The sequence below is a fragment of the Rhinoraja longicauda genome, chromosome 25, assembly GCF_053455715.1.
Source record: "Rhinoraja longicauda isolate Sanriku21f chromosome 25, sRhiLon1.1, whole genome shotgun sequence".
In the NCBI taxonomy this organism is placed as follows: domain Eukaryota; kingdom Metazoa; phylum Chordata; class Chondrichthyes; order Rajiformes; family Arhynchobatidae; genus Rhinoraja; species Rhinoraja longicauda.
Genome location: NC_135977.1, coordinates 8,599,808 through 8,626,779, shown reverse-complemented (window position 1 = coordinate 8,626,779; position 26,972 = coordinate 8,599,808). Strand labels below are relative to the sequence as shown.

The following is a 26,972-nucleotide window of genomic DNA, read 5'->3' as shown; positions in this document are numbered from 1 at the left end:
TACTGCACTGTTTAGCTGTCGGCTAATTCTGCCGTGAAGCCAGAGAACTGGTGGGCAGTTTACTGCCGCCATCTCTCCTTGATGTAATGCAATAAAATCTCGAAGCAAATCTGCAAAGTCTCAGCTTTTCATTTTCCATTAATTTCCCTCTAAATTAATTTCTTCCACACTTTGAGATGCGTGAGGAAATAGGAGCACAGGGAGAATGTGCAAACTCTACACAGACAGTAGCTGAAGTCAGGATCGAACCCAGGTCTCTGGCGCTGTGAGGCAATGGCTCTACCAGCTGCGCCACCGTGCCCCCCACCATTTCCCCTTTAGAACAATAGTGTAACATTTGAAATCTTCCAGTTGTTAAACCATCATGCCAACCAACAGAAGTTTGGAAACGTATGACCAGGGCCTCTGCAATTTCCTCATAGCAACCTCAGATATGTTCCAGTTGGACCAGGTGATTTATCCACTCGATTTGCAGCTGGCCTTCTCGGCCTCTTCTTTAAGAATTATAGCCCATACACCCTCAGTCTTGGTGCAAGGTCTTGACCCAAAACATCGAACACCTCTTTGACTCCACAGAATCTCTGTTTGTCTTCCATGACGACGGCCAACTCAAAGTTTTAATTTAGTACCTCAATCATGCCCTCTGCCCATTGAACACCCACGTTTTATCCGTAAAGACCATCCTGACCCCTCGTTGCATACCACTTCAATCCGCCTTCCCATTTCCACCCCGACCTCTCTGACCTCCACCCTCTCCACGGCCAGGGTGAAGAAAAACACAAACCGGAAGGGTAACACCTCACATTCCACCTGCTCAGTCTGCAACCTATTGGCCAGAACATTGAGTTTTCCAATTCCGGGTCACCCACACTCCTTTGTCCTTCCTCCCACTCCGCACCCTCACCCAGCTTCATGCCCCCTCCCACGAGATTCCCTTTGTCTTGTCACCCACTCTCTATCCCCTCCCCACACTTCCATCTGCCCACCATCACTCCTTATCTAATTCCACATACCACCTTCCTTGCCTATTATATTCCCACATCCTCACCCTCTTGCGTCTCCACGTCTCCTTTTCAGCCTCTGCCTCATCCTTCTCTTCCCCTCACCCTACGCGGCTCTCAACTCTACCTATCACCCACCGGCCGCCCGCTCCCAACTCCACCTTCACCCCTCTCTCCCACCTGACTCCATCTGTCCATCGTATACCTCCACACCTGGTTCCACGTATTGCCTACCTGCCCCGACCCAACTTATGACCCTGCAAATGGGTGGAGTGACAAAAGCACAAGTGTTCATACAATTATATATTTATTAATATGAAATTCTTTAGTTGCACAGTAGATTGAATATTACATCAACAGTACATTGCAAGGCATTTAGAACTCTAACATGAAGACTTTAATTTTGAAGCAATGATTTGCAGAGTGTGTGGAAGCATTCCTCAGCATGGTGACGGTTGTTCTATGTTTTATAGGTGATTTTGTTCCTGTATGGTGAAATATTTCACATTATAGATTGGAGGATAGATCAGCTATCCTTTGGCCTCTGAGTGAGAAGCCAATTTGGTTCGAGAACTCATAGGAATCAGATTCTATCTGGACCACAACGGTTTACAGAACAGACCTCTGAACCAAAGTCAGAAGAAGGGTCTTGACTCGAAACGTCACCCATTCTTTCTCTCCAGAGATGCTGCCTGTCCCGCTGAGTTACTCCAGCATTTTGTGTCTATAAAAAGGCACAGAGTTGGATATGAAGGAATGTGTCAGATTTAAACAGATTGCATTTTTTTCCAAGCTGAGAAGGCAGGAAAGTGGCCAACTGATCCAACTTTTTTGGCTTTATTAATCCGAGATGATCACTCAACTGCGGCTATTATGAACGGTGCAGCGGTAGAGTTGCTGCTCTGCAGCACCAGAGACGCGGGTTTGATGTCTGTATGGAGTTTGTAAGTTCTCCACATGACCTGCATGGGTTTTCCCCTGGTGCTCCGGTTTCCTCCCACATTCCAAAGACGTACAGGTTTGTGGGTTACTTAATTGGCTTCAGTAAAATTGTAAATTGTCCCTAGTGTGTGTAGGATAGCATTAGCATGCAGGGATTGTTGGTCAGCGCACTCAGTAGGCTGAAGGGCCTGTTTCCGCGCTGTAACTCTAGACAAAACCAAATGATAGGCAGCATGAAGAAGCAAAGTGAACAATATCAAACATTGAACAAATCGACCCATCTCATTTAAATCAAGCATTAGAAAATAGGAATGCAGTGAAAATATAATTAACAGTTTTAATTTAGTTCAGTCGAGCGCGAATTAACCACCGCGTAGACGGAGCAGGAGCTGGATGGTGGAGTGAGACGTGATGTTGTAATCGGAGAGCAACCGGCCATCTTCCAGTTGCTTGCTCTCAAATACCAGGCGCTGTTGTTCGGGCGTGACCCCTTCCTGCCGTTGTACTTTCTTTCTAAACTCCCGCACGGACTCAGAAGGCAGCACGTCGTAGGTCGTCGTTTTCCCCTTGTCGTTGAGGAGGAATATCTGCATGCATTCATCCTTCCTGATCAGCAGCATGATTGTGGGGTCGGGGGGGAGGTTGTAGTCACACAGCCGGCTGTCGTCCAGAAGCTCCACCTGCTGCCCGTTTTGCACCATCAGGCGCTGTTGGATTCTAGGCACCTGAGTTGCTTGGTGTATTTTCTCCTTGAGAACCGACACCTGGATGGAAGGGTCGACATCCAGTTGCAAAGAGTCGCCGTTCAAAAACTTCAACTGGAGTCTCATCTTGCCAAATCACTGTGGAGAAATGAGAAGAGTTTAGAATCCTTTATATCACTTGGAACCAACAACTCTGCATTAATGCAATCACTTGTTAAATCCACACAGTAACTTAGTTTCGTTTATTGGCCCGTGTACTGGATATTTCACATTACTGGAGTACACGTGATAATAAACTACTTATTACAACGTCCTTTTTACTTTGGGGTGGGAGGAATTATTTCTCCTGTTGAACCTCGGTTAACTTTACTAAATCCTTCAAACGTTTTGGGCCCAAAGGCATTGATGCAATCTTAAAGAAAGCACATCAATGCCTTTACTACATAGTGACACAGCGGTAGAGTTGCTGCCTTCATGTCAGAGACCCATGTTCGATCCCGACTACGGGTGATGTTTGTACAGAGTTTGTACATTCTCCCAGTGACCTGCGTGGGTTTTCTCCAGGTGCTCCGGTTTCCCGCCATAATACAAAGACGTACTGGGTTGTAGGTTAATTGTGAATTGTCCCTGGTGTGTAGGGTAAGATAGTGTGCAGGGATCGCTGGTCGCCGCAGACTCGGTGCGCTGAAGGGCCTGTTCCTGCAGTGTATCTTTAAACTGAAACTAAGATTGGAGAGACTCGGTATGTTGATGAATACCTTCTTGCCCATCTGGAAGTAGGGGTGAGGGGTAGGGAAGAGCTGAAGGTGAGAAAAGACCAGGAGAAATCAGGACCGGCAACAAATGGCCTCAGACAGGATGGTAGGCCCGTTGTTGGCTAGGGAAGATGTGATCTCAAGACGGATACAAGGTGGTGAACTGTGAACAGGTTAAACAACTAGGGTGGATGAAAGGGGGAGGGGAATGTGTCACTTGAAATTTAGAGAATTCCACATTCATACAAAACACTATGCACTATTGACTCTAATTTGATATTTTTGCACAGAAGTTTAATTCAGTCTTTCAATTCCACGATATTAGAAACATCAGCACCCCGTTCTGGCTTTTACCCTATATCCCTTGATTCCCTTAGTCCCAAGAGCTAAATCTAACTCTCTCTTGAACACATCCAGTGAATTGGCCTCCACTGCCTTCGGTGGCAGAGACTTCCCCAGATTCACAACTGTCTGGGTGAGACACCAAGGGCGGCTGAGGTGCAATAATGGGCTTCTGACAGACGAGGTCCCTCGTGAGCTAGGTTTCGTTTAACACTGCGATTTCGCTGCTTCTCGGGAAACGAGAGCAGGCTTTCATAAGAGTCAAGAATGTTTTATTGTCAAATGTCCCAGATAAAACAATGACATTTTTTCTTGCAGCAGCACAACAGGACTCCGTGAACAATGTAATAAACAAGAACAAGTTAATTGTGTGTGTGTGTGTGTGTGTATATATACACACACACACACACACACACACATAAAAACAAAAAACAATAATAGTAAATCCATGGCAATAAAAAAACAAACTGCTGGAGGAACTCGGCTGGTCAGGCAGCATCTGTGAAGGCAGAAGGATGGTCCCAAGCCCGAGAAGTCAACTTCCACAGATGCTGCCCCGCCCGCTGAGTTACTCCAGCACTTTGTGTCTATCTGCGATGTAAACCAGCGTCTGTAGATCTTTGTTTCTACATTCGAGCCCCTCCAGCAGTCTGCTCTTTGCTCTGGTCTGCGGTCTAGGTGTACAATTTTATATCTCCGCGCCAATCCTCCGCACGTCCGCGGAGAAAGTGTAAATCAGCGGGTCGGGCAGCATCTCTCGAGAAAAGGAATAAATAGGTGAGGTTTCGGGTCGAGACCCTTCTTCAGGCTGGTAATGATTATTCAATGCGCTATTCCAGGGAGATAACGGTCTCCATTGAAGTGGCGCAAACAGGTGTCACAAAACCCATGAACAGAAGAATGTGGGAAGACAAGCAGAGGGAGGCCATTCGGGCCGCTTCACTATCGGGGATATCACGGCTGATGATTTATTTAACCCGCAGATGGACTCAACATGCTGGAGTATCTCAGCGGTACACGCAGCATCTCTCTCTGGAGAGAGGGGATGGGTGAGATTTCGGGTCGAGACCCACCCTTCTTCCTCCACCGCCCTACACTAACCCAGTATCACTTGATCCCAATATTTACCTGCTAAATCTTCACCTCAGCTGGTAACGACATTCCCCACCCGATTCGCAGAATGGTAGTCATTTACTTTTAAATTGCGAATTTGCCAGTGTTCAAAACTTTGAACTTACCAATTGAAGCCGCACAATCCCAGTCGGGAGCGCAAGAAGTCGATGAGAATCTGATTGCAGAATATTCTGTCTCTTTTCCTGAGCGAATTTGCTCCGCGCCGTCTCTCAGCTCCGCTCTGGGCAAACTCCTCAACCCACTTTGCTCCGCTGGGACACAGGCTTCGATGCACACACCTCTCTCAGCGTCTAGCAAATCCTCTCCGCCCCCTCTGGCCGCTTCCCCTTGGCTTTATCTTCTCTTCCAGTTTCTAAACGTCAGCGCCACTGCCCCTCCCTCCGTGCTCACTGGTTGTGTTGTTCAACAAGCGTCATCTCAGCTGCAGTTTCGTTTCTGGAAAGTTAGCCAGTCTCGGTGATACCCCCTATTTCACTTTCGGATTCGTTTCTGATGCCTGAATCCGAAATACAATAACAACAGCACAGAGAATTGAAGATGACACGTCAGCTATTGACCCACCATGCTGCATGCATTTCTTTGATTCCCTTTGTTGCAATGTAACTGATTAAAAATAACATGAAAATTACCGCTCTTTGGATCTGTGGGAAGGCACTGCAGATGCTGGTTTCAACCGAAGATAGCCACAAAAAGCTAGGGTGACTCAGCAGGTCTCACGACATCTTTGGAGATAGGTGACGTTTCGGGTCGAGACCCTTCTTCAGACACTGTATTAAGGTTTTTCAACTGATTGAGAAGCTTTAAGGACCAGAACTTCCAAGGGTCCCAGAGGATTTGGAGTGAAAATGACACCCATCATGTATCAGGCTTTGTCCTGCCCCTCGACCTATTTTCGTATCATCTGCAAACTTAGCCACAAAGACTGATACATGATGGGTGTCATTTTCACTCCAAATCCCCCGGGACCCTTGGAAGTTCTGGCCCTTAAAGCTTCTCAATCAGTTGAAACCTTAATACAGTGTCTGAAGAAGGGTCTCGACCTGAAACGTCACCTATCTCCTATTGAAGACTTCACCTATCTCCTATTGAAGACTTCAATCCCCTCGTCCAAATCATTAAAATACAACGTGAAGGGTAGCGGCCCCAGCACTGACCCCTGCGGAACTCTGCTAGTCACTGGCAGAAACCAGAAAAAGCCCCCTTTATTGCCACTCATTGTCTTCTGCCATCCAGCCAACATGCTGTCCATGCTAGTATCTGCCCTTTGATACCGTGGGCTCTCATCTTCCTTTTCGCAGCTTAATCTGTGGCACCTTATCAAAGGCTTTCTGAAAATCTTAAGTAAACAACATCTACTGACTCTCCTTTGTTTGTCCTGCTATTTACTCCTTCAAAGAATTGCAGCAAATTTGTCAAGCAAGACCTCCCCTTCACAAAGCCATGCTAACTTTGGCCTATTTTATTGTGAACTTCTAAGTACTTCGTATCTGCATCCTTTATAATGGACTCTAGAATCTTACCCACCACCGAAGTCAGACGAACCAGCCTATGGTTCCCACTATTCTGCCTTGCTCCCTTCTTGTGCAGCGGGGTAATACTGGGAATTTCCCAACCATTTGGGACCACTCCTGACTAGTGATTCTTGAAATGTCGCTGTCAATGCCTCCACAATCTTTCCAGCCACCTCTTTCAGAACCCTAGGATGCATTCCATCAGGTCCAGGTGACTTATCCACCTTCAGCCCTTTCAGCTTCCCAAGCACCTTCTACCTAGTAATAGCCACTCCACTAACTTCCCACCCCCTGACTCTCTTGAATTTCAGGCACCTTGCTGGTGTCTTCCACTGCGAAGACTGATGCAAAAAAGTTATTCAACTCCTCTGCCATTTCTTTATTCCCCATTATCACTTCTCCTGCATCATTCTCCAGCGGTCCAAATGTCCACTCTTGCCTCTTTCTTGCTCTTTATATAACTGAAGAAACTCTTGCTATCCTTTTTATATTATGTTCCAACTTTTTTTCCACCCTACAACAATCAGTCTGAAAAAGGGCCCAGCCCCGAAATGTTGTCTGTCCGTTCTCTCCGCTTGTGCTGCCCGACCCGCTGAGTCCCACCAGCATCCTTGTGTTTTGAACACTTTCCCACAGCTGCCCAAACTCCTTGCCCCTCACCCCCAGCCGGAGTAACTCAGCAGGACGGGCAACATCTCTGCAGAGAAGAAATGGGTGACGTTTTGGGTCGGGACCCATCTTCAGATTGAGTGTCAGGGGAGAGGGAGTCTAGAGATATGGAAGGGTAGGTGTGAAAACGACAGATCAAAGCAGAGGCGAGTAAGGAAATGTTGAATGGTTCATTGTTAGCTGAGGGTAAGGGGGCAATGTGACGTACAATCAGTAATATTTAATCAGCAGGACAGTGGAACTAGTCAGAGAACCACGATGGGAGAGGGGCGGAGAGAGAGGGATAGCAAGGGTTACTTGAAGTTAGAGAAATCAATATTCATACCGCTGGGTTGGAAGTTGCCCAAGCTAAATATGAGGTGCTTTATTTTAGTTTAGTTTAGAGATTCAGCATGGAAACAGGGCCTTCAGCCCACCGGATCCACGCCGACCAGCGATCCCCACATATTAACACTACCCTACACACACTAGGGACAATTTTATTTTACATTTACCAAGCCAATTTACCTACATACCTTTACGTCTTTGGAGTGTTGGAGGAAACCGAAGATCTTGGTGAAAACCCACGCAGTCACGGGAAAAACGTACAAACTCCGTACAGACAGCACCCGTAGTCGGGATCAAATGCGGGTCTCTGGTGCTGCAAGCGCTGTAAGGCAGCAACTCTACCGCTGCACCACTGTGCTGCTCTCCTCCAGTGCTGTTCCTCCAATTTACATTGGGCCTCACTCTGACAGTGGAGGAGGCCCAGGACAGAAAGGCCCAGGACCGAAATGCTGCCTGGATTAGCGGAGTATTAGCTAGAAGAAGAGGTTGGATAAGCATGGATTGTTTTCTGTGGAATGTTGGTCAGTGTGGGCAAGTTGGGCCAAAGAGCCTGTATCCATGCTGTAAGACCCTATGACTCTATGTACGTGCTAGGTACAGGACAGATAGTCCAAGATGTTTAGGAAGGAACTGCAGATGCTGGTTTACATCAAAGATAGACATAAAATGCTGGAGTAACACAGCAGGTCAGGCAGCATCTCTGGATGAAAGGAATGGGTGACATTTCGGGAAGAAGGGTCTCGATAGCGGTAGAGTTGTTGCCTTTCAGCGTCAGAGATCCAAGTTCGATCCTGAATATGGGTGCTTGTCTGTACGGAGTTTGTATGTTCTCCCCGTGACCTGCATGGGTTTTCTCCATGATCTTCGGTTTCCTCTCACTCTCAAAAGATGTACAGATTTGTACATTAATTGGCTTGGTGTAAATGTAAAATTGTTCCTAGTGTGTGTATGATAGTGTTAATGTGCAGGGATCGCTGGTCAGCAGGGTTGCCAACTGTCCCGTATTAGCCGGGACATCCCGTATATTGGGCTAAATTGGTTTGTCCCGTACCGCACCGCCCTTGTCCCGTATTAGGCCCGGGGGGGTCGCTGTAGCCCTGAATACTGTATGCCCGGAAACTGTAGGCCCGGACACTGTAGTTCCAGACACTGTAGGCCCAGGGGCCGCTGTAGGCCAAACAGTGTAGGCACGGAAGGCCCGGGTGCCGCCTAACGGAGGTTGCGTAGCAACCCGCCTCCCGGCCCGGGCGGCCACCATTGGTGGAGCGGGAGCACATGGCCGCTGGTTGGGTGAGGTCACCTTTTGTCCCTGTAGCCTGGGAATGGATGTCAAGTATCCCGACAGGCTTTGGGAGGATGTTACCAGCTAGAGACAGACAGAGCGAAAAGCTGGAGCCAGGAGACAAAGGAGCACAGTGAAAACGGTCACATCATTGACATCTGGTGGGAGCAGAAGGTACCTTCACGGCCAGGCAGTACGGCCTTGAGAAGATAAGGTGCCTGGAACGGACATATTGCAAAATAACTCTATAATGAGAAGGAGGTTTGAACAAGCAACATAAATAAGAACTCCCGAGCCTGATAAGGAATGAAGATGTGTTTTGTTTATTCAGCCCTTGGAGGAGTGACAGCTTGAAATGATTGACTGTAAAGCCATGAGAGCCTTGGGTTAGAACAAAGGCTTCCCTTCGAAAATGGAAGGAAAATTAGTGTAAAAGAAGGGCGGTTCGAGACTTCAGCAGCGACAACCCAGGAACAACCATCGCAAGAAGAAGGGACCCTGAGTTCAAAGCTCAGAGAAGATTACCCCCTACCAACAGCGTGAATCTGGCCAATTCATTCATACGGGTAAAATCTGACTCCAAGTCATGAGTTTTGTGATTTAGTTTAAGAAGTGATAAGCTGAAATAATAAGTGTAAGAAAATAACTGCAGATGCTGGTACAAATCGAAGGTATTTATTCACAAAATGCTGGAGTAACTCAGCAGGTCGGGCAGCATCTCAGGAGAGAAGGAATGGCATTTTATCGGGATACATCACAGCTTGGTTTGGGAAAAGCTCCATCCAAGACCGCAAGAAATTGCAGAGAATTGTGGACGCAGCCCAGACCATCACACAAACCAACATCCCTTCCACTGACTCCATCTACACCTCACACACGTCACCCATTCCTTCTCTCCTGAGATGCTGCCTGACCTGCTGAGTTACTCCAGCATTTTGTGAATAATAAGCTGAAACAATAAAGTAAATGAGAAGTTATTAGAAGTCAATTGTTTGCATGCATGTTTAAGTTACTCGAGTGTTAACAAAGATTAAGTTGTACCAAACCTTGGTTTAGAGTCTTTTGTTCGACACGTCAGACGATACCCTATAGAAGTAATAGGGTCAACATCCCTTATTTGGGAGTGAGAAAGTTGGCAACCCTACTGGTCAGTGTGGAATCAGTGGGCCTTAGGGCCTGTTTCCGTGCTGTATCTCTAAACTAAACTAAACCAAACTAAACAATCCCGAGCTTGGCTTTTCTCCTTTCTGATTCTACCTGCAGGTTCCCATTCCTCTGCCAAGCCAGTTAATACTCCCCCAGTAATACGGCCCCAAGCCTCCCACCTCTTTGGCATGCCTAGTGCGGAGCAAAGTACAGGTTTTGTGGCTTACAAACAATGACCAGCACTTGATCAGAGCTGGCTAGCTTTGCCTAAGACCATTGATCAGTCCCCTAGTTCCCAAATGCACCCCTTCAACCTCACTATCTCCAAATGTTAGAAGATGACCTTCCTAATCCCCCAGCAGCAGATGGTGAGGTTTTAATGATAGAATCAATAGTTAGAGGTTTCTGTGGTGTAGTTGTTACCACGTTCGCCTAACACGCAAAAAGGTTCCTAGTTCGAAACCAGGCGGAGACATTCTCGGGGGGAGGGTGCACGGTGGCGCAGCGGTACAGTTGCTGCCAAAGACCCAGGTTCGATTCTGACTACGGGTGCTGTCTGCATGGTATTTGTACATTCTCGCTGTGACCACATGGGTTTTCTCCGGGTGCTCAGTTTTCTTCCCATACTCCAAAGACGTGCAGGTTTTCTTGGTTAATTGGCTTCTGTAAATTGTCCCCAGTGTGTTGGATAGTGGTCAACAAGGTGACCAGTGGTCAGCTCAGACTCTGTGGGCCGAAGGGCCTGCTTCCACACTGCATCGCTTCAGTCTAAAGCAAAACATTTAAAGGAATGCCATAGACAATGAACTGCATTAAATGAAAAACGAACAGGAATATTATTCGTGTCACTGCACTGTGTTTAACTGTTAGTTTCTGAATGAACTGTTGCGATTATTTCTAAATCGGGTTTGACATTGTTTTACTAAAAGACAAAAATTGGTACCTATCCATGTTCTCCATGTATCTCTAAAGTCTAAAGTCTAAAAGGCTTCCATGTCTGCAATGTGATCTCTCAGGACACTGCACTCACAACAGTAGAGCTGTATTATTGTGCAGCGATGAATCCCTGATGCTAGCATCGCACCAAGACAGTGTCAATGGGAGCGTTGGGGACTTTGGTGCCACACTTGCAGAGTGAGCAGGGTCTTCAGCTGCCCTTTCTTGTTCCCGTACCAGCACAGTGGCGCAGCGGGAGAGTTGCTGCCTTACAGCGCCAGAGACCCGGGTTTGATCCTGACTATGGGAGTTGTCTGTACGGAGTTTGTACGTTCTTCGAGAGACCTGCGTGGGTTTTCTCCAGGATCTCCGGTTTCCTCCCACACTCGAAAGACGTACAGGTTTGTAGGTTGATTGGCTTGGCATAATTGTAAATTGTCCCTGGTGTGTGTAGGGTAGTGTGAGTGTGCGGGGATCGCTGGTCGGCGCGGACTCAGTGGGCCGATGGGCCGGTTTCTGTGCTATATCTCTCAACTAAAAATAAACTAAAGATGAATAAGAAAGGTTGGATATGGACCAAAATGCGGGCAAATGGGACTATCTTAAATGGGGCATTTTGTTGGCATAGACGAGTAGGGTGGGAGGGCCTGTTTCCATGCTGTTTGTATTTATGATACTCTAGTGATGAGAATGGTACAAAGTGGACACCAAATCAGAGTGGTGAGATGGAGCAGGTAAGCAGTGGGTTTCAAGTTTAGACGTCTGTGGGAAGCCACGTATGTCTTTTTATTTAGTTTAGTTTAGTTTAATTTAGTTTAGTATGGTTTTAGTTTAGAGATATAGCGTGGAAGCAGGCCCTTCGGCCCACCGACTCCATGCCGACCAGCACTCACCCAAACACTAATTCTATCCTAGACACTAGGGACGATTGAGCCACTGAGTTACTCCGGCACTTTTTTGCTCCAGCATCGGCAGTTTCTTATATCTGCACGTCACTGAAGATCCCGGAAGGGGTGTAAATGAAAGGGAAACGCTATAATTACAGATAGAATTGACCAGCATCAGTGGGTCATGAGTTACTAGAATCAAGAGACACAAGGAACTGCAGATGCTGGAATCTTGAGCAAAATACAAAGTGCTGGGGGAACTAAGCACCTGTCAGGCAGCATCTGTGGAGGGAATGGAAGGACAATGTTTAGGGTCAGGTGATCGCCTGTCCTATTCCCACAGCAGATGATGCCTGACCTGCTGAGTTCCCCCAGCACTCTGTTCAGATACCTGGAGATAGACACAAAATGTTGGAGTAACCCAGCGGGTCAGACAGCATCTCTGAAGAAAAGGAATACGTGACGTTTTCGGTCAAGACCCTTCTGCAGACCAAGAGTCAGGGGAGGGGGAAACGAGAGATACAGAAGGCACGTAGAACAAATGAATGAAAGATATGCAAAAACCTACGATGGTCCATTATTGGCTGCGGGGAAGGGGAACCTGGAGACCCCGTCTGAACAAAGATCCCCGCCCGAAACACCATCTATTCATGATCTCCAGATTCTACCTTGGAGTCATAGAGTGATACAGCGTGGAAACAGACCCTTTAGCCCAACTCCCTCACACCAGCCAACATGTCCCTTTGCCTTTTGCCCTTTGGCTGCACTTTTCACCCACCATCCTCATCTTTGGACACCCTGTGCGTAGGGGCGAGGGGAGGGCCGAGGATGTCCTGGTTAGGTTGCTCCTGGGCCTGGCCAAACTGGCCATCCGCGACTCACCGCGCCAGGCGGAAGAGGGCTCTGCCCGAGCCGGCTGCCTGCCCCTTTTCTGGGGTTGCATCCGCGCCCGGGTGGTGTTGGAGAGGGACCGCGCGCTGTCCACAGGCACCCTGGAGGAGATCCGGGACCACTGGGCACCGCGGGGGGTTGAATACATCCTTGACAAGGAGTGTAACATAGTTGTATAGTAGTTTATTTAGTATATTTGTTTGTCTTGTATTATGGTGGTGGGTTCTGTTTTGTTTTAATTGTAAAATAATGTTTTAATTGTAAATATTATTTTTAATAATTGGGTTTTTTTTAATATTAAAAAAACCATGTCCCCGCTACACTTGTCACCTCACTTAGCCTGAGCTTTATTCCAGTACTTTGTGGTGTTTTTTATTTGTTTAAGGTCAGTACCATTCTTCAGTCTGATTGTGGAAAGGGGAAGGGGGGGGGGGGGGGAGAAATCGAAATTCACAGCAACGAGTAAATGAAACCGAAAGTCTGTGGTTTTCCACAAACACGGGAAGATGACGTGCTGCAGTTTGCAGTGGTGGACCATTAGCTGAAACTGAACGCCCAGATCAGGGGCGCGTCTAACACTGTGATGCACTGAGATATGTTTATCTTTACGTGTATATTTTTGGAGTCTTTTGAAGGAGGGGCCAGCGACTGCAATATAAGGAGGTCGGTGCTGGAGAGATACTTGACATCTTATCGAGAGTTCATTTTTGGAGCATCAGCGACTTCAGAATCCACGGCGCCCGAGTTGAAGCCAGAAGCTGCTGCCTGCGAGAAACAACCATGGACAACGGCGAAACCCTGTACAGCATAGATGCGAAGAAGTTGGACGACTTCATTAAAAGAAACTTGGAGCCGAGCGGGTTCACTGTCGGCATGAAGGAAGCCGTGCACAGAATCTGCCAGTTTTTAAAGAACCAATGTTTCATGAATCAACCCAGCATTAATGTGATCAGAGCCGTGAAGGTGAGTCGCTTAGATTTTAACCGCTGCTGACCAACAATTAATTGATTATTTTCAAATGATTATTAATTTGTGAATAGGGGTGTTTTATTGACGCCGGTTGGTACATCCTTGCAAAAATGTGGAGGATTTGGTAGAGACTGCTCTGGTGGTATTTTGTGGGCACGAGGAACTGCAGATGCTGGTTTACAAAACAAAAAGACACAAAGTGCTGGAGTAACTCTGATCCGTTTCCTAGCGAAAGAGTCACAAGATTCAGGAGTAGAATTAGGCCATTCGGCCCATCGAGTCTACTCCGCCATTCAATCATGGCTGATCTATCTTTCCCTCTCAACTCCACTGTCCCCACTTCTCCCTGTAACCTCTGACACCCTTCAATGTCGGGAGAATTGATGAAGTTAGATAAAATAGTTTAGAAAATTAGCAAAGTAGATACAATTGGAATCTTCCCGTCCTCTGACATAACTGTTTAAATAGCTAAACCAGCTCCGACCTTTACAAACAAACAAAGTGGTGGAATAACTCATCGGGTCAGGCAGCATCTCTGGAGGACATGGATAGGCGATGTTTCAGGTCGGGACCCATCTTGAGACTGGAGATAAGGTTCTCAGTACCTGCCCTATCTACGTCTCTCGTAATTGTATATTATAATTATGAGATCAGATCTCCCCCTCAATCTCCAACAGTGCAGAGAAAACAATCCACGTGTACCTCCCACAAACAGACACAGAGTGCTGGGGTAACTCAGTGGGTCAGTCAGTGTCTAAAGAAGGGTCTCGACCCGAAACGTCACCTATTCCTTTTCTCCAGAAGTGCCGCCTGACCTGCTGAGTGACTCCAGCATTTTGTGTCTAACCTGAGTCAAGTTTCAGCCTGGAGCCTGTCCGTTTAAACATCCTACCCACCGTGTGGATCAACCCAGCGGTATGAACGTTGCATTCTCCAATTTTAAGTGACTGTTACTAACACGCCCTTCCCTCCACCCTTGCCCCCTTCCTCCCTTCACAACAGTTCCATAGTTCACCCCATGGTATTCTTGAGATCACACCCTCTCTCGCTAACACTGTGCCTGCCAGGGCCACACTGCTTAAGGTCACAATTTTTATAATATTTAATTGTCAGATGGTGCAGTGAAATGCTTGATTTGCATACAACCCAGTGAAAGCGTGCAGCAGACCACAGCCAGGCAGTACACAAGTATCGCCTCGCCCCTGGCAAAATTACAAAAGACTGGCGGACGTTCCTATATCCACTGCCTCCACCACCTGGCCGCCCCTTCGTTCTCGGCACCTCACCAGCATGTTAAAATGGACTGCAATCATCTAGACAGGGTGCAGCTTTCTGCAAAGGGTTCCCGCTCCTCTTCACGTCCTGGAAAGTCTGCATTTGTGGGCGGCACAGTGATGCAGCTGGCAGAGCTGCTGCCTCATAGGAATCTGCAACTCCATGCATGAGGGACTGCACGTTTATAGCCCAACAGCGGTGGTTGGTGCAGTATCAACAAGACAAGACATAGCGCCAGAGACCCATGTTCGATCTTGACCTTGGGTGCTGTCCGTGCGGAGTTTGCAAGTTCTTCCTGCAACCACCCGAGTTTCCTCCGATTGCACCGGTTTCATCCCACATCCCAAAGATGTGCGGGTTTTGTAGGTTAATCATCCTCTTTAAATTGCCATTAGTGTGTTGGAAGTGGAGGGAGCAAGTGGGATAACATAGAACTAGTATGAACGATGGTCGACATGGAATCGGTGGGCCGAAGGGCCTGTTTTCCATGCGTTATCTTTAAACCAAACTGAAATAAGAAGGCATATGTGTACCTCCTGTGAGCACCAGGCTGGATGGTGATGCCAATCATTGCCTTTGATGCAAAGTATTTCCACTTGGGGAATTTTTGAGGAGTGATTGTTGAACTGCTCTCAAGATTTTCTGGAAAAGAACAAAATTCATAGGGAAAGTGGGAGAGAAAAATTCCACCGTTGATAATTCTGTTCCCAAAGCATCCTTTTGCATACTATTCATTGATTTATTCTATGTACCTTTCCATATCTCTTGATTCCCTCTCCCCTGACTCTCAGTCCGAAGAAGGGTCTCGACCCGAAACGTCACATGTCCATTTTCTGCAGAGATGCTAAGTTACCCGCTAAGTTATTCAAGCTTTTTGTGTCTTATCTTTGGTGTAAACCAGCATCTGCAGTTCCTTCCTACAGAACGATAAAACAATTCTGAATTATGATGAAGATTGAAAGGAATCACATTTTTTGTATTATCTACCCAGAATGTGTAAGTTTGCAAATATTTTTTAAAATATGATTTATTTTCCTTTTTTTTTGTTGTCAGGGTGGATCGTTAGGGAAAGGAACAGCTTTAAGAAATAGTTCAGATGCAGATCTTGTCATCTTCCTCAGTTGCTTCAAAAGTTTCCAGGATCAGAGAAACACCAGGCATAACGTTCTGGAAGAAATTCAGAAAATGCTGGAAAAGTGTCGTAGAAGCATTGCATATGACATTGATGATATCAAAATCACGATAAGTCCAAGCGAGATCCCAGCCAAATCTTTGAGCTTCATATTGCAATCGACAAAGAGTTCAGCGAAGGTGGAATTTGATGTTCTGCCAACCTATGACGCATTAAGTAAGAATTTATAGCAATCTCATGTGACATAGAATTAAAAGTATTATTACACAGAGTCATGCAGCATGGAAACAGGCCCTTCAGCCCAACTGGCTCACACTGACCAAGATGGCCCTCGTCCCGCCAACCTGCATTTGGCCCATATCCCTCCAAACTTTTGCTATCCATGTACTTGTCCAAATATCTTTCAACTAATGTGATAGTGCCTGCCTCAATGATCCCCTCTGGCAGCTCTTGCATCTTAAATGTAAATTGGAATCTTCTGTCAGCCTTCATTGTTCATCTTGAAAGATGGGAAGAGTGAAGCTGGCTTGATTTGGTCCAACTAATGACCCATTGTTAGTTAAGCTGTTGCTGGTGTTCAGTTCCTTGGCATCTGGAATTAACTTTTGATTGGAAGACGTTACAAAATGATATATTTTTTCTTTCCAGGCAGATTGATTTGCACAGCTGGTAGAGCTGCTGCCTCATAGTGCCAGAGACCCGGGTGCAATCCTGACCTTGGGTGCTATCGGTATGGAGTTTGCACGTTCTCCCTGGACCACGTGCGGTTTTCCCGGGTGTTCTGCTTTCCTCCCACATCTCAAAAATATGCATGTTTATAGGTTAATTGGCCTCTGTAAGTTGCTCCTAGTTTGTAGGGAGTGACTGAGAAGGTGGGATAACATAGAACTATGTGAACGGCACAGACTATGTTATCCCACTTTCCATGCAATATCTTTAAACTAAACTAGGTGACAATTAGGAGGTATTCTCCTTGCATCTAATGACTGCAGAAGGTTCATCTTCCAGAGGAAATCTCAGGCTGCAAGCAGAAGTCAATTATCTCCGATATGTCATCCCTCTCCACTGAGACACTGAGCTGATGCTATGGCTGAATCCACACTGACCCTCAGCTCCAAAATCTGTGACCCCCTTCCTCTGCTTTGCTCATAATTCTCATAATTTGATAGTTCTCATAATTTGATGCATCAACATGAACTGATTCATGTTTAACATGAATTAGATTATCCTATCATTCACCATAAAAAGCCTACTGATTGGTTGCATCACAGCTTGGTTTGGGAACAGCTCTGCCGAAGACCGCAATAAACTGCAGGGAGTTGTAGATGTAGCCTATTCCACCAGAGACCCCACCATTGATTTCATCTACACCTCATGCTGTCTCAGAAGAACAGCTGACATCATCAAAGACTGGAACCACCCCGGTCATTCCAACTCCCTGCTCCTGTCAGACAAATAGGTGCCGAAGCTTGAAAGCGTGCAGTGCCAGACTCCACAACGGCTTCATCCCTCTCTGTTATCAGGCTTCCAAATGGCTCTTCCGTAAACTGGGGTGGTGTCCGATTCACCTCTACCCCATTATGGACTTTGGAGAACTAATGGGCCACAATGTGGAAAACTGGAATACTGAGAGTGGGCGCAGCACTAGAGTTGCTGCCTTACAACGCCAGAGACCCAGGTTCGATCTTGACCACAGGTGCTGTCTGTATGGAGTTTGTACGTTCTCCCGCGTGGGTTTTCCCCGGCAGCTCCGGTTTCCTCCCATATTCCAAAGACGTGCAGGTTTGTAAGCTAATTGGCTTGGTAAAATTGTAAATTGTCCCTAGTGTTATAGAATAGTGTTAGTGTGCGGGGATTGTTGCTCGGTGTGGACTCGGTGGGCCGAAAGGCCTGTTTCTGTACTGTGTCTCAAAACTAAACTATGTTCTGAACTCTATCTTCCTCTTTGCTCCATCTATTTTACTTGAGTTTGACTTGATTGTACTTTTATATAGTACTGATTAAACCTAAATATATATCATTGCTATTTGGCAGTGAACAAATACCGTTCAAAACTGTGGATGGTGAGGATAGAGGGCAGCTGGTTTTACCATCAGAACCTTTGTGTATCATTCATGTGTAAAACCGCCTTCATCAGCAGGTTAAATTTGGGTTAAATTTACAGACAACCCCTTGGAACGTTGCTTGGCCACTTTACTGAAGGTGAAAAACTATCCTGAGACTGATTAAAATGCAACACTGTAGGGGTTTTAGGGAGAAAGCAGGAGAATGCGGTTAGGGGTGAGAGATAGATCAGCCATGATTAAATGACGAAGTAGACTTGATGGGCCAAATGGCCTAATTCTGCTCCTATTACTTACGATCTTATAACTACATGGCCTGCTTCGTCTTGGATGAGTTAATTGGACAGTTTTTGTTAAAGAATTGTCTTTTGACCATCTCCCGTTAATCATTTAATTTCTTCCAGCACCAGAGTACAACCACAGTTCAGCGCATCTCGAATTAATCAATTTTGTAAATGGAAATCCGATCATGGATGGAGAATTCTCCCCCTGCTTCACTGAACTTCAGAGAAAATTTGTGAAACAGCATCGGTCAAAAGTTAAAGACTTGATTCGCCTGCTGAAATATTGGTACAAGGAGGTGAGTGACGTGAGAACAGGATCATTGTTAATCACTGACACCACGGGAGGATAGAGTCACAGAGTGATACAGTGTGGAAACATACCTTCGGCCCAACGTGCCCACACCGGCCAACAGGTCCCAGCTACAGTAGCCTCATCTGCCTGCATTTGGTCCACTTCCCTCCAAACCTGTCCTATCCATGTACCTGTCTAACTGTTTCTTAAACGCTAGGATAGTCCCAGCCTCAACTACCTCCTCTGGCAGCTTCTTCCATAAACCCAACCACCCTTTGTGTGAAAACGTTATCCCTCAGATGCCTATTAAATCTTTTCCTCTTCACCTTGAACCTATGTCCTCTGGTCTTCGATTCCCCTAGTCTGGGCAAGAGAGGGGATGGGGTTGAGAGGGATCAGCCATAATTGAATGGCAGAGTAGACCTGATGGGCCGAATGGCCTAATTCTGCCCCGAGATGGGGTAGTTGAGGCAGGGACTATTACACCATTTAAGAAACATTTAGATAGGTAGATGGGTAGGACAGGTGTAGAGGGATATGAATCAAACGCAGGCAGGTGGGACTGGTGCAGATGGGACATATTGGCCAGTATGGACAAATTGGGTCGTAGGGCCTAGAGTAAGACTGACTCTAGAACTTATGAACCATGGTGGCATGTAAGAGACATGGATATGCAGGGAATGGAGGGATAGGATTATGTGCAGTCAGATAAGAATTGGTCTTATCATTATAGCACAGACATTCCAGTGCTGTGCAGTTCCATATTCCATAATATTTGCTTATTAAGATTTGTCACTAATTTTCTCCAGCATGTCAAGCCACGGAAATCAGAGTTGAGAGGTGGAGCACGACTCCCAGCAAAATATGCGGTGGAGCTAATGACCATCTATGCCTGGGAACAAGGTAATCATCAGGAGAGATTTGATACTGCCCAAGGGTTCCGTACGGTCCTGGACTTGATCTGCCGCTATCAGGAAGTCTGCATCTACTGGACAGATTACTATGATGTCAAAAATCCAACCTTGGCCGACTTTTTAACCAAGAAGCTCCATGGCAAGCGGTAAGACACTGTGGGCTATTCCAATTACAGGTGCTCCTCGACTTACCCGCTCCTCCCCCCTCTCCCTTCCCCCTCCCCTCAATCGCCCTCAAGCCCCCTTATCACTCCCTCCCTCCCCCCCCCCCTCCCCCCCCCCCCCCATCTCTCCCTTTCCTTCCCTAGGTGATAGATTTAAACTTTATAATGTGAATAACTTTAAAAATATAACACCAATTTCAATTAAACTTCTTCCATTACCATCAAAAGGATGACGGTGAGTAAGGTAGGCCTAAAATTGTCATGCTATCATGTACCGTTTTGGCTGTAGTTCCAGAACAAACAAACGAGAGTTTTAGTATAAAGATGTCTAGAGATACAGCATGGAAACAGGCCCTGAGGCCCACCTGGTCGACATTGACCATCAATTTCCTTTTTCACACTAGTTCTGTTATCCCACTTTCACATCCACTCCCTGCACATTTGCGGCAATATTTTATAGAGACCAATTAACCGACAAATCCGCACGACTTCGGAAAGTGGGTGGAAACCAGAGCACCCGGAGGAAACCCACGCGGTCACAGAGAGAGTGTGCAAAGTCCCCTCAGGCAGCATCCGAGGTCAGGATGGAACCCGGGTCACTGGCGCTGTGAGGCAGCAGCACTACCAGCTGCGCCACCCTGCCGTCCTTAATTGAAATACAAATTTCTGCACAGAATCATGAGATAACCCTATGTAATTGCAGAATTGATATGCAATAATAACAAATACCATGGCATTCACTGTCATTTTGTCAGCAAACGCCGGCTCAAAGTTAAGTGTTGTTATTTAATTGGTTTTATTTTTCAGAGCATTAATTCTTGACCCAGCCGATCCAACTGGAAACGTGGCTTCATCAGATGGTTGGAATGTGATGCAGAATGAAGCCAGGATATGTCTAAGCATGCCTTGTGTCAGGAACGTCCAAGCTTGGGATGTCCAGGTAAAATGGTTTAAAGGAATGATGGTGTTTTGCTGAGGGGTTGACGAGATACCTTTATACTTCACCACTGCCACACTAAGGACCAGACCTCCCACCATTGACTCCACCCGCACTTTGCCCTTCCTCGGAAAAGCAGTCAACGTAATGAAAGACTTGTCCCACCCCGGTCATTCCTTCTTCTCCCTGTTCCCCTCAGGCAGAAGATACAGAAGGTTGAAAGCGCGCACCACCACACTCACGAGCAGATTCTTCCCCTCTGTTATCAGGCTTGTGGACAGTCCTCCCATAAGCTAGCGTACTCTCCCCACCTCCACCCCATTGTAGACTGTCTATGGTCTTTGCCGGAGGAGGAGTTGAGGCAGGTACGATCACAACATTTAAAAGACATTTGGAGAATTGAATGGATAGGAAAGGTTTAGAGGAATATAGGCCAAACACAGGCAGGTGGGACTAGCGTAGATGGGGCATTTTGGTCGGCATGGACAAGTTGGGCTGAAGGGCCTATTTCCATGCTGTATGACTCTATGACTATATTCAATGGTCTGGGTTTTTAATGAATGGTGAATTGAGGCCACATCCATTACCATTGCTCCCTGATCAATCCAGGCGGAGAGGTGCCGTTTACTTTGGCTCCTATTCTGTGCATCTACCCAATCTATTCCTCTCATGATTTTGTGCACGTCTGCAAGATCTCCCCTCATCCTCCTAGCGCTCCAAAGAATGAATGCCTTGTTCCAAGTGCACCCGATGACCCCTAAAAGAATGGGTGTCCACCATCTCACTCTCTTGTTATGTGTCTTGTGCAAAATGACAAGGAACGACATTTTATTTATTGCCATGTTTGCTTGTGATCCACAGCCAGTGAAGACATTTGAAATCACTGTGACCAGCCTGGATGGTAAATCGTTACGACTAAAGGCCAACATTTATAGCAAGGTCTCTGAAGTCAAATGCAACATTCAGCAAAAATGGACCATTCCAGTCTCCCAGCAACGCCTGATATTCAATGACACCATTTTGGATGATGGCAAAACCTTGTTGGATTCCAGCATCTTCGTTGATGCGACGATCCAGCTGATCACGCTAATGGATATAGATGTCAATTACAATGGGCGTAATCTGAAAATTCAGGTTTCACCAAACGACAAGGTTTCAAGTTTAAAAAATAAAATTGAATCTCTGGAGCACCTCCAACCAAGGCAGTACTACTTGATCTTTGGAACTAAGGAACTTGAAGATGAACGTACACTGCAACATTACGGCATTAAGCAGCATTCTACCATCTATGTCAACCTGCGACTGCGTGGTGGCAATGAACTCCAATGTTCCAGTGCAGAGGGTCACAGTTACACAGTCTGAAAATCAATAGCATTGCGAAAGACTTTTAATTAAGTTATCATTGAGAGCAATTATCTGGGTTGAATCGGAATTAGCAATCACTGGCGACAGACAAGCGCTGCTTTTGACAGGCACATGTTCTGTACTGTGTTCTTTCTACTGGAACATTTTCCCACCACCTGTTCATCCAGGTGATCTTATGTGACCAATATCCGCAAATGGAACTGGGGTGCTTCAGCATGTTCATCCCACATGAGGGGCTGCAGATAAGGTTGTTGGGGCTTTGTAAATTTGTCGGTGACAGATAAGTGGGGACACTCGTGTACTGCCTAGGTTGTGTGCAAAACAAAGCATTTCACTGTATCTAGGTACCCTGCCCTAGATAGGTACTTGTGGCCATCAAGTATCATTCATCCATTCATTCATGCAGTCCCCGTGCACATTCCCCACATCCCTCAGACCTAAACAAACATGCTCAATAGTCAGCTCTCTATCTGGACAGTTTAAACTCTATTTACAACCCTCACCTTGTGCACACACTTACAATGTTCAAATGACAACGTGGACGTTTCGCATCTTGTCCCTTCTTCAGCCTCTTTATACTGCGTATTTTTACGTTGACTTTATACTTTAGAAGACGGTAGCCTAGCCCAGCTGCCAGGAAAGTAGCTCTACTTTAATTCAATTAAATGTCACTCTTTGTGAAATTCTGCATGGATAAATAAAAGCTGTAACAATGAAAGATTACTTGGTTCCTTTCTTCAATCAGAGTTCTTATATTCATTTGTGTACTTTTATCTGTTATGACTTACTTGGTGCCGATTACTTGCCCATTAGGATCTGCACTTCCCCTGCAGTAAACATGTAAGGGGGATTCATACATTATGGGAGTTGAGTCAGCTGATCACGTTGGTGGAAGAAGCAGCAAGAGAAGTTGAGAACAGGGAAACCACTGAGATCACATGTATTGAACTGATAATCACCCAACAATCCCTGTGTAGGGTCCACAGGGCTGCATTCTGAACATTGCTCCCAGTTGCTTCCAGGCACAATATAGTTGGGGCTGCATGGTGGCGCAGCGGTAGAGTCGCTGCCAGAGACCTGAATTTGATCCTGACTACGGGTGCTGTACGGAGTTTGTATGTTCTCCCCGTGACCGCCTGGGTTTTCTCTGGGTGCTCCGGTTTCCTCCCACATTCCAAAGACAGGTGCAGGTTTGTAGGTTCATTGGCTTCTGTAAATTGCCCCTAGTGTGTGAGATGCAAAGGTGGGATAACAGAGCTAGTATACGGGTGATCGTTGGTCGGCGCGGATGCAGTGGGCCGAAGGGCCTGTTTCAACACTGTGTTGCTAGAACTAAACCAAAACCTATAAGGAAGGTGGTAACAGCTGTGACTTGCTTGTATGTATTTCGTATCGAGGTAAATGCTGTTTTACCTTTTGTCACTATCTGAAAATCAGTCCGTTTATTGACATTTTTGCAACGTCTATAAGAGCCAAGTTATTTTTACAACTTTTCCACATTACAGTCAAACCATGTAAAACCATCCATTGCACATTCACACAAGCACAGCCAGGTAGCCAGGTGAACAGCTGCTTAGAGACCATGAGAGGTCAAGGGATCTGGAATCCCAAAATCGCTTGGATTAGCTCCCTCATATTGAAGTAGACAGACTGGAGTGGAAAAGGATAACCTCCTCCCCCTTTCCTCCCACGGACAGCTTCTGTCCTGCAAAATTGGTGCTGTGGGCCCCAACTATATTTATTCCCATAAGGACACAAAGCACTGGAATAACTCAGCAGGTCAGGCACCATCTCTGGAGAACATGGATAGGAGATGTTTCGGGTCGAGACTCTTCTGGTCTCATTATTCCCATGGTTTGGGTGTGAACGACCAGATCAACATTGAAGGACTATTCAAGATTTCTCTTGTACTGAGGGGTTTGTAGAACCATCACAGTGGACAGCTGGAAGTCAAAACTATAACATTATTGGAGGCATAGATAGGGTAGACAGTCAAAACCTTTTTTTCCAGGATGAAAATAGGGAAAGATGGAAATCCAGGATGCATTGGTCCTTCTCAGGGTTCATCCTGAGCAACTGTGCAACTAAATAGTCAGAGGCTGAGACAGTGTCAGATCAGTGGACGATTCAGAGACAAACATTCTGAGCCACAGCCTCAGAATAAAAGGATGTATGTTTACAAAGGAGACAAGGAGGAATCTCTTTAGTCAGAGGGTGGGGAATCTGGAATTCATTGCCAAAGACGGCAGTGGAGGCCAAGTCAATGGATATTTTTAAGGTGGAGATTGTCAGATTCTTGAGTAAGAAGGGTGTCTGGGGTTATGGGGAAAAGGTAGGAAAATGGGTTTGAGAGGGAAAGACAGATCAACCTTGATTCAATGGCGGAGTATACTCGATGTGCCAAACTTTAACTTGATGACAGACACAAAATGCTGGAGTTACTCAGCGGGACCAGGCAGCTTCTCAGGAGAGAAGGAATGGGTGATGTTTTGGGTCGAGACCCTTCTTCAGACTGAAAAATGCTTTAACTTGATGACTATGTCTTTGTCCTGCCCCCACTTTTCCTCCAGTTTCTTTTACCCCCCCTCCCACCCCACCACAATCAGTTCGAAGAAGGCTCCCGACCTAAAACATCTACCCATGATCTCCAGAGACCCTGACATCCTGAGTTACTCCAGCACTTTGCGATTTTTTTAATCTGCAGGTCATTGTGTCTACATTTGTGGAGGGAATGTGCAGGAGATGTTTCAGGTCAGAACAGTTCTCTAGGCCGGTAGTAGTAGGGGAGAGAAAACTGGAGGTGGGGGTGGGGGACAAAGTGTGGTAAGTGACAGGTGGATACAGATGTGGGGGGTTTATGAGTGGCATACGGCAGGACAAAGGCTAGAGAGGAACAGGAGATAAAGGGTGTCAGATAAGGAGAGAAGGCAGAGGGAGGGGTATTGATGGGATGGGACTGGTGGGTGGGGGAAGGGGACGGGATCATGGGGGAAATCGGTGCACATTGGGAGAAGGGGGCAGTGGAAAAAGAGGGGAGTATCTAAAATTGGAGAATTTAATGTTCATACTGTGTAGGAAGGAACTGCAGAAGCCGCTTTAATACCGAAGATAGATACAAAGTGCTGGAGTAATTCAGCGGCCCAGGCAGCATATCTGGAGAAAACGGATGGGTGAAGTTTCGGGTCGGGACTCTTCTTCAGCCTGGAAGTAGAGGGGTGGGGAGACTGGAGGTAGAAAAAGGCCAGAATAAATCAGGGCCGTTAATAGATGACCAAGGACAGGTAAAGTCATGATGGCCCAGACCACCACGTGAATTAACCTCCCATCGAATGACTCCATTTACGCTTTCCCCTGCCTCGGCAAGGCCAGCTGAATAATCAAGGACTAGTCTCACCCCGGTCACTCCCTCTTCTCCCCTCTCCCATCAGGCAAGTGGTACAGAAGTGTCAAAACGCACACCTCCAGATTAGGGGCAGTTTCTCCACAGCTGTTATCAGACACCAGAAGCATCCTATCACCAACATTAGGTCCTGACATACCATCTATCTCATTGGAGACCCTATCTTTAATTGGACTTTACTGGACTTTATCTTGCACTAAACATTATTCCCTTTATCCTGTATCTGTATACTGTGGCCAGCTTAATTGTGATCATCGCTAGTGTTTCTGCTGACTGGATAGCATACAACAACAAAGCTGTTCCCTGTACCTCGGTAAACATGACAATAAATGAACGAACTAACTGGATGTGGAGGCTGGTGAGGACCAGGGGAACTCCATCTTGTTCCATCTCGGGGGAGGGGGGAGCAAGAGCAGACAATGGGAGTCAGAGGAGACACGGGTGAGAGATCAGTGTAGGAAACAACTGCAGATGCTGGTTTAAACCGAAGATAGACACAAAGTGCTGGAGTAACTCAGCGGGCCAGGCAGCATCTCTGGATAGAAGGAATTGGTGGTGTTTAGGGTTGAGACCCTTCATCGGACAGAGGGGTTCTACAACAGCAGGGGTGAAGCCACAGTTGCTGAAGAATAGGGTTGCCAAATGTCCCCTATTAGCCGGGACATCCCGTATTTTGGGTTAAATTGTTTTTTCCCGTACGGGACCGCCCTTGTCGCGTATTAGGCCCGGAGGGCGTTGTAGGCCAAGACAATGTGGGCCAGGGCGCTGTAGGCCCGGACAGTGTAGGCCCGGACTGTGTAGGGCCGGACAGTGTAGGTCTGGATAGTGTAGGACCGGACAGTGTAGGCCCGGGGGCCGCCTAACGGAGGTTGTGTAGCAACCCGCCTCCCAGCCCGGGCAGCCGCCATTGGTGTAGTGGGAGCACGTGGCCGTTGGCTGGGTGAGGTCACATGGGGCCCGGGGCAGTGACGTCCCCTTTTCCCTTATATGGGGGTGAGATAGTTGGCAACCCTACTGAAGAAAGAAGACATAGAGCGTGTACATGTACCTGTCCAAATGTTTCTGAAACATTGCGATAGAATCTGCCTCTACTACCTCCTCCGGCAGCTTGTTCTATATGCCCACCATCCTCTGTGTGAAAACATTGCCCCCTCAGGTTCCTATTAAATCTTTCCCCTCTCCATCTTAAACCTATATCCTCTGGTTCTTGATTCCCCTACTCTGGGTAAAAGACTCTACAACTACTATATCTATTCATGGTCTCTCCACCTCCATAAGATCCCCATCCACCTGTGCTGCAAGGAATACAGTCCTCACCTGCCCAACCTCTCCCTGGAGCTCAGGCCCATAAGCCCTGGCAACATCCTCGTAAATCTTCTCTGCACCCTTTCCAGCTTCCAGTCTGCTACTTAAATCTAACTTGTCTTCACTGAAACAGGGCGCCTGTCCAGAGGTGCTGCCTGACCCGCTGCGTTACTCCAGCCCTTTTGCGTCTGTTTCTGTAAACAGACAGCACCTGCAGTTCCTTGTGTCCTCACTTAAAACCTATTTTCACCATCGGCCAGTTTTGACAAAAACCCTTCTGAATTGTCATCGCTGTTTCTCTTGTTGCAGTTGCCGCCTGGCCTGTCAATTGTTGTCGCTATCTTT

The 26,972-nt window shown here is 46.7% G+C and overlaps 2 protein-coding genes across 2 annotated transcripts in view; one reads left to right on the top strand and one right to left on the bottom strand.

Moving 5' to 3' along the window:
* LOC144606061 (2'-5'-oligoadenylate synthase-like protein 2) overlaps window positions 1–26,972 on the top strand; it is a 52,310-nt gene that overhangs the window by 15,925 nt on the left and 9,413 nt on the right. The window contains exons 2-8 of the mRNA XM_078421850.1: window positions 13,153–13,490; window positions 15,825–16,119; window positions 18,371–18,546; window positions 19,352–19,602; window positions 20,428–20,560; window positions 21,419–21,913; window positions 22,736–22,754. Coding sequence (XP_078277976.1) covers window positions 13,308–13,490; window positions 15,825–16,119; window positions 18,371–18,546; window positions 19,352–19,602; window positions 20,428–20,560; window positions 21,419–21,913; window positions 22,736–22,754 — 1,552 coding nt within the window. The 5' untranslated portion in view covers window positions 13,153–13,307. The remainder of the gene's footprint in view (window positions 1–13,152; window positions 13,491–15,824; window positions 16,120–18,370; window positions 18,547–19,351; window positions 19,603–20,427; window positions 20,561–21,418; window positions 21,914–22,735; window positions 22,755–26,972) is intronic.
* LOC144605869 (uncharacterized) lies at window positions 1,307–5,212 on the bottom strand. Its single transcript, XM_078421498.1, has 2 exons — window positions 4,983–5,212; window positions 1,307–2,785 (listed from the first exon to the last, which is right to left on the bottom strand). Exon 2 carries the CDS (start codon window positions 2,771–2,773, stop codon window positions 2,306–2,308), a length of 468 nt encoding a protein of 155 aa, XP_078277624.1. The 5' UTR covers window positions 2,774–2,785; window positions 4,983–5,212; the 3' UTR covers window positions 1,307–2,305.

Bases quoted from the DNA above. Each gene is read 5' to 3' on its own strand.
- LOC144605869 (XM_078421498.1), bottom strand. From the start codon at position 2,773: ATGAGACTCCAGTTGAAGTTTTTGAACGGCGACTCTTTGCAACTGGAT.